The sequence below is a fragment of the Anabrus simplex genome, chromosome 7 (assembly GCF_040414725.1).
Source record: "Anabrus simplex isolate iqAnaSimp1 chromosome 7, ASM4041472v1, whole genome shotgun sequence".
Taxonomy (NCBI): Eukaryota; Metazoa; Arthropoda; class Insecta; order Orthoptera; family Tettigoniidae; genus Anabrus; species Anabrus simplex.
Window position 1 is genome coordinate 305,547,102 of NC_090271.1, and position 13,467 is coordinate 305,560,568.

Consider the following 13,467-nt stretch of genomic DNA (forward strand, 5'->3'; position numbering starts at 1 on the left):
CTGAACAGCTACTCAGCCTTTGAAGCTGGAACAAATTGGCTTGCCGCAGATGAATTGCTTACGTCCATGACGCCCAAAATACAGGATCATAAGACTCATCAATAGATACTTTGTCTTCATTGGGAACATTTATAAGAAATTACTTGTTTAGATGCTCCATAAAATTACTCAATTTACCCATTTCGTCACCTGCCAGGAGATCCAGTTTGTCACAAACATGAAGAAATCGGAATATTTCTTCAAACCTAATCCTATGCATGCTATTCTGAACAAGTTTCTTTCTAACATCATCTGAGTTCTCCGAAAACATCCTCCTTCATGGTAGGGGTACGTATCCACTCAGAAAAATTATGCCGAGAAAAGAGTACATCTCTTCCAATGATAATTGAAACTGTGGATTATCAGTGTAAGAGGCATAACCAACAATATACAGGGTGTTTCAAAAAGAATTTATATATTACAAAGTATTATTTTGTCCAAACTATCGAACGCTGCGCCTCGGCTCGGATATTAGAGAAATGAATACATAGTCTAGTTTATATTAATAGCCGCTAGATGCCAGTTGTCTTCTGTTTTGCTTGGTAACCGTCATATGTTTAAAATGGCTACTCCACAGCAGAAATCATTTTGTGTTCTCGAGTTTGCGAAGTGCAATTCCATGATTACATTGCAAAGACGTTTCAGGTTGAGGTACCAAATTGATCCTCCGAATGGGTGGAACATTCGCATATGCTATCGACAGTTTGTAGATACAGGATGTGTATGTAAAGGAAAGAGTCCTGGCTGGTCTCGTGTTCCTGAAGAAAATGTTGCACAAATTGAAACTGCTTTCCAACGTACTCCTTCAAAATCAACTCGTCGTGCCAGTCGGGAGTTACAACTGCCTACAACAACAATTTGGCGTGTTTTGAGACGTCGGTTAGTTATGAAGCTGTCCAAGTTACAGCTGTTACAAGCTCTGCATCCTAATGACACATGCAAACGTGTGGCTTTTTGTAACGAGATTCTTGATGCTATTGACAATGATAACATTTTCGCACAACGCATCGTGTTCAGTGATGAAGCGACTTTCCACGTTAGTGATCAGATGAACAAACACAATGTTCGAATTTGGGGCCTACAGAACCCACATGCAGTCATTGAACATGTACGAGATTCGCCCAAAGTCAATGTGTTTTGTGCGATATCCCGATCATCTGTTTACGGCCCATTCTTCTTTGATGGAAACACAGTTAACGGTCAGAAGTATCTCGCTATGTTACAAAACTGGTTGTTTTAAAGGCTGCGCGAAGACAACTTCATTTTTTTAATAAGACCCCCTCGCTGGAGTCACCAAGTGCGTGAATATCTGAATGAAACTCTACCGAACCATTGGATTGGTTGTCAAGGAGCTGGCGACTTAGCATGTCTCAGCTGGACTCCACGGTCACCGAATTTGACACCTGTGACTTCTTTCTATGGGGTTTCATTAAAGACAACGTTTATGTACCACCACTCCCACAGAACCTGTAAGAGTTGAAGAACCGGATCCATACTGCCATAACATCAGTGACGAAGTACATGCTTGCCCGAGTAAGGGAGGAATTTGAGTATCGATGTGATATTGTTCATATCGCTGATGGAGGACATATTGAACATCTGCAATCTGAACTTGAGAGGTTCGTAAATATGTGTGTGTAAAGTTTCATATTCGTATATCATACAGTTTAATAAATATATGCATTTGGAATACGTATATTCTTTTTGAAACACCCTGTATTTCAATATTTGAAGAACTGTATCTGCTTCGAGAACTGCATCCAAAAAATCTATAGTGTGATAGGTAAGAAAGTGGAGATTGTTATTAGTGGAATACTGTGTAGGAGGGATATTGACTGGAGGGTGATTGGGGATTTAAATGAGACTATGGAGTGGGTATGTGGGAAACTGGGAGTGAAATTTCTAGATCCTAATGGGTGGATAGGAGATAGGGATCTGCGTTCAGATGGCCTTCACTTAAACCGCAGTGGTACGTATAAGTTAGGAAATTTGTTTGGCAGGGTAATAGGGAGGTACATTCAGGGAAACGGGGTGGCCTAGGGAGCAGTGATAAGGGAACAGGGAACTGGAAATCAAGTAGGGATGACATAAAATTGTGTTTTGAACTGTAGAAGTATTGTAAAGAAAGGAATAGAACTAATAATTTAATAGATACTAGCTGTAGTACCCGGCGTTGCCCGGATAGTTTCTGAATATTTACCTTTAAGATTGGCATTACCAGTTAGTTATTTGTGATGTGAATTTTTATAGAATTCCTTTTTGACTTGCAGATTGATATGTTATGATCTATTATGTAGTTTTAAAATTATTTAGATGTGTTTGATTTCAAGTTTTAGATTATTTAGTTTTCGAGTAAAACTTCGTTCTTATGGAAACTCGAATCGACTGGGAAGTATTTGATCCTGTCAAAAATTAATAAGTGATAACTATATGTATTTAGCCGTCGCACTATAGATACGATGTACAGGATTTCAACTGTCAGTGAGACTGTCCCCCCTCCCGCCCTCCACCACTAAGAGATATATATATATTTTTTTTTTCTATTTGCTTTACGTCGCACCGACACAGATATGTCTTACGGCGACGGTGGGATAGGACAGGCCTAGGAATTGGAAGGGAGCGGCCGTGGCCTTAATTAAGGTACAGCCCCGGCATTTGCCTGGTGTGAAAATGGGAAACCACGGAAAACCATCTTCAGGGCTGCCGACAGTGGGGCTTGAACCCACTATCTCCCGATTACTGGATACTGGCCGCACTTAAGCGACTGCAGCTATCGAGCTCGGTACTAAGAGATATAAAATCTGGATTGTCACCATTCATCTCAGTGACCCAGAAAACTGTAGATTCGACACTGTTTTCGATTATTTTTATATCTCACTCCCCCTCACCCACACCCCAAAGGGGGCTGAACATGAATTTTAAAAAATTCGGAGAGTCACTAATTATTTCAGCTACCACGAAAACTATGGATTCGATAATATTCTAGATTATTTTTATACCACCCCCCTCGCCCCCTGCCCTTAAGGGTGCTAGGGGTGTCTTACCCTCACGCAGTTTGTCTCCTGATACTAAATGATAAGTGTACCAAGTTTGGTGAAATTGCTCCAGTGGTTTAGGAGGAGATGTGTCATTTACACACCCACACCCATGCACACACATACATCAATTTTTATGTATAGTAAGAAGAAGATAATATTTTTATATGTAGTTTTTCGATTAATTTTATATCTCACTCCCTTCGCTCCCCACTTGGACTTGCAAAAAATCTGGAGTAATACTATTCATCTTAGAAACCCTGAAATCTATGGATTCGAAACTGTTTTTAATTATTTCTATATCTCACCCCCCCCCCCCTTTGCTCCCCACCTAAAAGGGGGCTGGACTTTAAAAAATTCTAGAGTATTACTTTTCAACTCAGCGACCCCGAAAACTATGAATTCGACACTATTCTCGATTATTATTGTAACTACCGCCCCCCCCACTTGACCCACTCCCTTAAGGGCGCTAGGCATGGCTTACCCCTCACAGTGATCGTCTCCCGATAGTAAGTAATACGTGTACCAAGTTTGGCTGAAATTGCTCCAGTGGTTTAGGAGGAGATGTGTCATTTACACACACACTTCGATTTCTATATATAGTTAGATTTTTATACTCGTACTTCACCCCCTTTCCATCCCCGCCCAAAGGAGTCCTATGAGTGCCTTACACAACAGTATATTTTTTCCAGATATTAAGTCTTATTTGTACCAATTTTGGTTGGCAGCTATGCCCAAACGTACATACATAATCTCACTGCTCTAGAATCCTGGAGCTGACGTTGCCATGGTTACGGCAGTTCATTTCTTTATCCGATTCCCAGAGCAGGGGTAGTGTGGTGCCAATATCTCGGTAACGGTTGATTTTAGGGCCTTAAAACATGGTTTTCGGGCCTGTAGGGCTTACCAAGTTTTGTTCTTTGCGTCAACAGGATTAAATTGAGCTTTGTCTCGTCCTTATACGACGAATTTGATATTTTGCCTAAAATAGTATAAAACCGTTGTGGTTTTCCTATAAAACCCCCGTCTTTTCAAAGATTTTAAAATGATATACATATCGAAACCTTCCCCGGGGTGAGTATACTCTAAATATGAAGTTTGGTCGAGATCTATCCAGCCGTTTCGACGTGATGGTGGAACAAACAAACAAACAAACAGACACGAACAACTTTATTTATAAGATATATTTACCAGATATTGTAATAGGAGTTGATTCATGGCTGAGAAATGATATAATGGATGCAGAAATTTTCTCACGGCACTGGAGTGTGTATCGTAGAGATAGGATAAGAATGGTGGGAGGGGGAGTATTCATTCTGGTGAAAGAAGAATTTGTAAGCTACGAAAAAGTTAAAGATGAGACACATGAAATTCTAGGTGTAAGGCTCATTTCTAAAGATAATAGGCAACTTGATATATTTGGAGTGTACAGACCGGGAAAGGGTAGCACTGACGCGGATTCCGAATTATTTGATAGGATGGTCAGCTATGTGGGAAACGACACAGAAAGAAATGTGATTGTAGCAGGAGATCTGAATTTGCCATATGTCAATTGGGAAGGAAATGCAAACGACAGGAAGCATGACCAACAAATGGCAAATAAGTTAATATGGGAAGGACAGCTGATTCAGAAAGTGATGGAACCAACCAGAGGGAAAAATATCCTGGATGTGGTGCTGATAAAACCAGATGATCTCTATAGGGAAACTGAAGTAATAGATGGTATTAGTGATCATGAAGCTGTTTTTGTGGTAGTTAAAAATAAATGTGATAGAAAGGAAGGTCTTAAAAGTAGGACTATTAGGCAGTACCATATGGCTGATAAAGCAGGCATGAGGCAGTTTCTAAAAAGTAACTATGATCGGTGGAAAACGGTAAATAAAAATGTAAACAGACTCTGGGATGGGTTTAAAGAAATTGTTGAGGAATGCGAAAACAGGTTTGTACCTTTAAGGGTGGTAAGGAATGGTAAAGACCCACCTTATTATAACAGAGATATAAAGAGACTAAGAAGGAGGTGCAGACTGGAAAGAAATAGAGTTAGAAATGGCTGTGGAAATAAGGAGAAATTGAAGGAACTTACTAGAACATTGAATCTAGCAAAGAAGGCAGCTTAGGATAACATGATGGCAAGCATAATTGGCAGTCATACAAATTTTAATGAAAAATGGACGGGTATGTATAGGTATTATAAGGCAGAAACAGGTTCCAAGAAGGACATTCCAGGAATAATTAATGAACAAGGAGAGTGTGTATGTGAGGATCTTCAAAAGGCAGAAGTATTCAGTCAGCAGTATGTAAAGATTGTTGGTTACAAGGATTATGTCCAGATAGAGGAGGAGACTAAAGCCAAAGAAGTATTAAAATTTACATATGATAACAATGATATTTACAATAAGATACAAAAGTTGAAAACTAGAAAAGCGGCTGGAATTGATCAGATTTCTGGGGATATACTAAAGACAATGGGTTGGGATATAGTACCATATCTGAAGTACTTATTTGATTATTGTTTGGTCAGAGGAGCTATACCAGATGAATGGAGAGTTGCTATAGTAAGCCCTGTGTATAAAGGAAAGGGTGATAAACATAAAGCTGAAAATTACAGGCCAGTCAGTTTGACATGCATTGTATGTAAGCTTTGGGAAGGCATTCTTTCTGATTATATTAGACATGTTTGTGAAATTAATAACTGGTTCGATAGAAGGCAGTTCGGTTTTAGGAAAGGATATTCCACTGGAGCTCAACTTGTAGGATTCCAGCAAGATATAGCAGATATCTTGGATTCAGGAGGTCAAATGGACTGTATCGCGATTGACCTGTCTAAAGCATTTGATAGGGTGGATCATGGGAGACTACTGGCAAAAATGAGTGCAATTGGACTAGACAAAAGAGTGACTGAATGGGTTGCTATATTTCTAGAAAATAGATCTCAGAGAATTAGAGTAGGTGAAGCTTTATCTGACCCTGTAATAATTAAGAGGGGAATTCCTCAAGGCAGTATTATTGGACATTTATGTTTTCTTATATATATAAATGATATGAGTAAAGGAGTGGAATCGGAGGCAAGGCTTTTTGTGGATGATGTTATTCTCTATAGAGTAATAAATAAGTTACAAGATTGTGAGCAACTGCAGAGTGACCTCAAAAATGTTGTGAGATGGACAGCAGGCAATGGTATGTTGATAAACGGGGTTAAAAGTCAGGTTGTGCGTTTCACAAATAGGAAAAGTCCTCTCAGTTTTAATTACTGTGTTGATGGGATGAAAGTTTCTTTTGGGTATCATTGTAAGTATATAGGTGTTAATATAAGGAAAGATCTTCATTGGAGTAATCACATAAATGGGATTGTAAATAAAGGGTACAGATCTCTGCACATGGTTATGAGGGTGTTTAGGGGTTGTAGTAAGAATGTAAAGGAGAGGGCATATAAGTTTCTGGTAAGACCCCAACTAGAGTATGGTTCCAGTGTATGGGACCCTCACCAGGATTACCTGATTCAAGAACTGGAAAAAATCCAAAGAAAAGCAGCTCGATTTGTTCTGGGTGATTTCCGACAAAAGAGTAGTGTTACGAAAATGTTGCAAATTTTGGGTTGGGAGGAATTGAGAGAAAGAAGAAGAGCTGCTCGATTAAGTGGTATGTATGTCTCAAGTATTATTACAATATTATAAGTCCACCTGTTCAATACAATACAATACAATACAATACAATACAATATTGTATGTATTGTATTGAACAGGTGGACTTATAATATTGTAATAATACTTGAGACATACGTCAACTTCAATACGGAACCAAAATGAGAATAGTTACTTGTAAGTGGTATGTTCCGAGCTGTCAGCTGAGAGATGGCGTGGAATGACATTAGTAAGCGAATGTCCGGCTCCATGGCTAAATGGTTAGCGTGCTGGCCTTTGGTTACAGAGGTCCCGGGTTCGATTCCCGGCAGGGTCGGGAATTTTAACCATCATTGGTTAATTTCACTGGCACTGGGGCTGGGTGTATGTGTCGTCTTCATCATCATTTCATCCTCATCACGACGCGCAGGTCACCTACGGGTGTCAAATCGAAAGACCTGCACCTGGCGAGCCGAACATGTCCTCGGACACTCCCGGCACTAAAAGCCATACGCCATTTCATTTCAGTAAGCGAATAAGTTTGAGTGGCGTTTATAAAAGTAGGAAAGATCACAATATGAAGATAAAGTTGGAATTCAAGAGGACAAATTGGGGCAAATATTCATTTATAGGAAGGGGAGTTAGGGATTGGAATAAATTACCAAGGGAGACGTTCAATAAATTTCCAATTTCTTTGAAATCATTTAGAAAAAGGCTAGGAAAAGAACAGATAGGGAATCTGCCACCTGGGCGACTGCCCTAAATGCAGATCAGTATTGATTGATTGATTGATTGATTGATTGATTTTTTTCACCTGGGTGACGAATATTGGGCGAAGAAGAGGGTGGGAATTTTGCATCACCTGTTTCCCAATTGAAAGATTAAGATTTAGCACTCTCATTAGTACAATTTGTGTCAAAGTCACTAACTCTGCCAGAGCTTGAAGCTGAGCATGATTTAGTCTGTCCGGATCTGAACAATCTTCATCACCAGAGTCAGAATCTGTTTCTTCTCATCCATCTTCAGGCAGCCCAATAAAGATATCAACACCTGAGTCAGGGATATCTGGATCGGTCACTTCGAGCTCATCCAGAATGTCTGCAACTGTTAGTTGCTGTACTCTGCAATAAATTACATAGCAATTAGGAATACTAAGACTAATTACATAAGGTTTAAATTAAATATGTGGTTATTATCTAGCGAATGTGAACGTCAGCGACAGTTCTCGGGTAACTGTCCAGCAGGTCATTAGCGACCCACACTGGATTCTATTGAAAATACTGGAAATTCTAAGCAAGCTATGCAGATGTCAAATTATGTATGTATATTATTGAAGTTTTAAATAGTAAATACTGCAATGAATAACATGCCATTAAGAATAGTTGTCAATTCTACTTACATTCTTCTCCCGCGTGCAGAGGGCTGACAATCCATCTTTCTTCTGTTGACTCCAGATCAAGAATAACGCCAACAACGAATCGAATTCCCGCCTAAAGGTTTTACGAAATATATATAACGGTTAACTTAATCAATCTTACAAGTGTCAACAATGTGATAATTTAAAGAAGGATAGCATAATTTGATGGATCGAAAATGACTCACCTGGGCATAAATGGGATAAACCAGATGATCTGTAAATAGTATAAATAATTTGTAGGTGTTTAGTACGATTCAAATGGAGTTAGGTTTTGTTATTAGTCACGTGTAGTAACGAGTTTGAGTTTATTTTGATATTAATTTGAGTAAGTGAACTGAATTAAAGTGCTTTTTGGCAGATTAATTTTTATATAGGCCAAAATGACCTGAAATTAATTCAATGAGTGAATGAATTTATTTGTGTGAATGAGGGTTGTTTGCCTTCAGTGTATTTTCACGTAACCAAGATATGAGGTTAATCTTTTGGTTCTTTCTGGTTTATTTCAGAATATAGTCGAGGTCATCAGTTTGTCAAGCTTATCTTGAATTACATTGTATAAATTTTTGTAAAATGTGTGTGTGTGGATCAAAGAACTTTAACACCATTAAGAAATGACTATTTTGCATTTACCATTGGAAAAATTGCTTGTGATGTGCTGTATCATTAATAAATGCCAGCCTTATTTAAATTTGTGTTCATTTCTGTGTTTCCATCAACCCAATCCTTTTAATGCATCTGATAATTGAACAGGCAGCATTACGAACGATCCACCTCGGGATCTCTCGTGTTGTATATAGGATAATATCTTTTGTTTATTTCCACCTATTCAATACATTACAAGATGTTGGTATTTATGTTAAAACATTTTTCAGATGAGACATGTTTCGCCTCCTACTGTGAGGCATCTTCAGTCATTATCAAAAAACCTTATTATTTTACCAGGCATCTGGTTAAAGATATTCTAAAATGTGTTTGATGATTATAAGAGAGATAAGATTTATATTTGTTATAAACATGTTCATGAAGTAACTAAAAATCTAATATAGTGATAAAAACATATGTAGTTCTTTGTTGAATAGGACTACGTTCAATTGTACTATAGTAAAAAAAAAAAGGTGACTTGAGGCTGTAGTCATTAATAAATGTCTAATACATAGTGGAAGGCATAAAATATCAGTTCTATGAGAATATAAATTACATTCAAATGATACTAAAAACTGGTGGATTCATAGGTAGTACATATAAAATGTTCAATGAAATAACTAAAGATCTAATATAGTGATAAAGACATATGTAGTTCTTTGTTGAATAGAACGTCGTATGATTGTACGGCTTAAAGCCGTAGTCATTAATAGATGTCTAATACATAGTGGAAGGCATATGAAGTCAGTTCAATGAGAATATATAATACAATCAAATGATACATAAAAACTGGTAGATTCATAAGCAGTACATTTAAAAATGAAGGCGTCATGTGACTATAAATGACAGTTGATGGCTTAAAGCCGTAGTCAATGTTTGAAGTATAGGTCAAATAACTGCTAATATATGGTAAAAAGATATAAGTCAAAATATAAAGCTTAGTATAAAAATATGAAGGAAAAACATTCCAAATGCTTGACAAAAGTTAATAGACGTTGGCGTGCATTTGTCCGTGATATTTATTGGTCAACAGTTCATAGGTTATTTTAGATTTATTCGGCAAGAATGCATTGACAAGAAGTTCACCAGATGTTTATAGTTGGCCTAATTTGTATTAAGTCATCAAGAAAGTTACAGAGATGATGATGGGTTGAAATTCTCAACATTGGTATGGTTTTTTGACGCCATAGAACCAACCTATAACAACAATAATTCAACAGCCTCATCAGACTTCCATAATACTCTTCAATGGTATAAATTATCACAATCAATGTTTTTTATTAAATATATTGTCATCGAAGAAGAAAACAACTGCTCTCCAACCTTCACGTCAAAAAACCATACCAACGTTGAGAATTTCAACCCATCATCATCTCTGCAACTTTCTTGATGACTTAATACAAATTAGGCCAACTATAAACATGAACTGTTGACCAATAAATATCACGGACAAATGCACGCCAACGTCAAGCATTTGGAATGTTTTTCCTTCATATTTTTATACCAAGATTTATATTTTGACTTATATCTTTTTACCATATATTAGCAGTTATTTGACCTATACTTCAAACATTGACTACGGTTTTAAGCCATCAACTGTCATTTATAGTCACATGACGCCTTCATTTTTAAGTGTACTGCTTATGAATCTACCAGTTTTTATGTATCATTTGATTGTATTATATATTCTCATTGAACTGATTTCATATGCCTTCCACTATATATTAGACATCTATTAATGACTACGGCTTTAAGCCGTACAATCATACGACGTTCTATTCAACAAAGAACTACATGTCTTTATCACTATATTAGATCTTTAGTTATTTCATTGAACATTTTATATGTACTACCTATGAATCCACCAGTTTTTAGTATCACTTGAATGTAATTTATATTCTCATAGAACTGATATTTTATGCCTTCCACTATGTATTAGACATTTATTAATGACTACGGCCTCAAGTCACCTTTTTTTTTTTTTTACTATAGTACAATTGAACGTAGTCCTATTCAACAAAGAACTACATATGTTTTTATCACTATATTAGATTTTTAGTTACTTCATGAACATGTTTATAACAAATATAAATCTTATCTCTCTTATAATCATCAAACACATTTTAGAATATCTTTAACCAGATGCCTGGTAAAATAATAAGGTTTTTTGATAATGACTGAAGATGCCTCACAGTAGGAGGCGAAACATGTCTCATCTGAAAAATGTTTTAACATAAATACCAACATCTTGTAATGTATTGAATAGGTGGAAATAACAAAAGATATTATCCTATATACAGTTTATGAAACTTTCAATATGGACGAAAAATGATTTTCATCACTTGTAATCTCTCGTGTTGCCCGGCTGAGCTATGCCATGGCAAAAGGGGGCAGGGCAGAATGTATTTAGTGATGAGAAATCTTGGAAAGAAGATAGGAGGACAATGGACCCACAAAATTCAGCAAGATCTCAAAGCGGTTGGACTCAAGATAGCGGATGCCGAGAGCAAAAATAAAATTAACACTCTTGTTAAGACTCTCAATTTTCAGCAGAAATGGCATATAGAAGGGCTATAGCAATTTCAGACTAATTGAGGAAAATTATGATTGGAACGAATTACAAGAACCAAACAGTACAACCTTCAAAGAGAAGTTGAAGCAATTCAAGTGGTGCAATATGGCCAATAAAGTTAAATGAAAGCCATTTTGGAATTAATAATAATAATTTAGAAATACTTTTGTATTCAGATATTTGAAACTTTTGTTCTTTAATATATGTACTAGGCTACTACAATTTCACAGTACAGTTACATGTGCTAGACTGATGTTCAGTTCTGATCCAATTATTTGTATTTCTGCATATCCAGATTGTGCCATTTTTCAATTACCGGTACTCTTGGTAATGGGAGTTCTACTATATTATGTAATAGACTGCATCAGCTAGCAAGATAACATGATCAGGTGCAATGGTTTGATCTCAGTTGTTCCCAAGAGGTTTTAAACTTATCCTTCTGTCTCAATACGGTTTTGTGATGAGGTTATGTTCAAGCATTTGGTGAGTAGGAGAGTTCCTTTCAAGTTGAATTTTCCTACACTCTCCTTACCAATTACACCAGGCTACAGAGCTACGTCCTAACCAACTCGAGCATTTAAGTCTCCAAGAGAATATGAAGTATTCTTGTTAGAAGCATATCAAGTTGGGGGTAGAATGCTTCCTCCAGTCGGAAGTGACACGGTAAGTAAACACTCATAAATGTAGCTTATAGGTTATTAGCAAGCTTGAGGTGTAGGGTATCGAGTCTTTCATTATACCAGATAGTAATTTACAGTTAAAATTGAAATAATAAATAAAGAGGTTCAACCTATTCAATACAAAAGAATAAGAAATGCAGTGATTACATTCTTATTTAATAATAAGTAGAAGAGGTACACAGTGCGTGTGCCATACTGCCATTCAGAAAATTACGCACTGTATCTTTTAAGTGACTTACATTTTACTTCTTCTGAATTTTACAGTGTCTACCCCCGTCATTTTTATATTGCCTCTTCTACTGATCCGGAGTGAACTTGATCTTTTATTTTCTTTTTCCTATGCATTGTTTTTCATGTTTTAATCGGCTGATGATGACCTGGACTAGGGTCGAAACCAGTACCACTTGTACTTATTATTAAATAAGAATGTAATCACTGCATTTCTTATTCTTTTGTATTGAAAAGGTTGAACCTCTTTATTTATTATTTCAATTTTAACTGTGATACTTTTCAATACGGAACAATGAAATTTTTATCTTTGAACAGATAGTAATTTGTCAAGGTGAGGAAGAAGTTTGTTCTTGCTACCAAACCAACTGCATGAATGTGGGGATCCAGTCTAACCTAGTCAGCGTTCGGTGGCAGACGTATTGTGTGGAGGTGTCAGGAGAGCAGGCGTGGAATGTGAACGGTGGCCAGTAAAGTAATTCGAGAGGGAAGAGGAAGATGATCGGCGTGGATCAATATCGTGTGGCTATTGGAAGATGGCAGATGAAAGGGAAAAAGAAGATAGACAGAAATAAAGGAAGTATAATGGAAACAAGAATGATGGACGAGATGATATTGGCGGCAGTGGTGATTATGATACTACTAATTATAGGAGGAGTAGAGGTAAACCCCGGCCCGACTTCTAGTGGCAACATGAACTGGGAAGACGTAGAGGTCATTAGAAAAGTGGTGAAAGAAGTGGTGGAAGAAGTATGCCCGTTTGAGCAGATTAAGAATATGATGAAAGAGCAAATGAAAGAACTTGAGCATATAAGGCGGTGGATACAGGGAAAAACAGACGAGATAATGAGTAGAGTAGAAACCAACGAGAGAGAGATCATATCACTCAAGTCAAAAATAAGGGAGATGGAAGGAGAGGTGGTGAAGTTGCGAGCGGAAATTGAAGACTGTAACCGAGAACGGAGGAAGAAATGCCTATTCATATATGGAGTACCGGAAGACAAAGCAGAAGATAAAGTACTGACAACATACAAAGTTGTGGAAGTCATCCAGAAAATGATGAGAATTAATTTTAGCGAAGTCGATATTGATGATGTAGAAAGGATAGGTAAAAACGGGGTGATAGACCAATAAAACTGAAGCTATTCTCCACCTTGATGGCGGAAGTAGTGATAAGAAGGGCAGATAACATACGGAGCACAAAAATTTGGATTAAAGAAGACATTGGTAGAGA

General features: G+C 37.2%; 1 protein-coding gene across 1 annotated transcript in view; it reads left to right on the forward strand.

The window, feature by feature from the left end:
• The window catches only part of LOC136877134 (NEDD8-conjugating enzyme UBE2F), a 113,009-nt gene extending 104,304 nt beyond the window's left edge, over nt 1–8,705 (forward strand). The window contains exon 5 of the mRNA XM_067150946.2: nt 8,618–8,705. Within this exon, the coding sequence (XP_067007047.1) occupies nt 8,618–8,656 (39 nt within the window). The 3' untranslated portion in view covers nt 8,657–8,705. The remainder of the gene's footprint in view (nt 1–8,617) is intronic.
• The last annotated feature ends 4,762 nt before the right edge of the window (nt 8,706–13,467 follow it).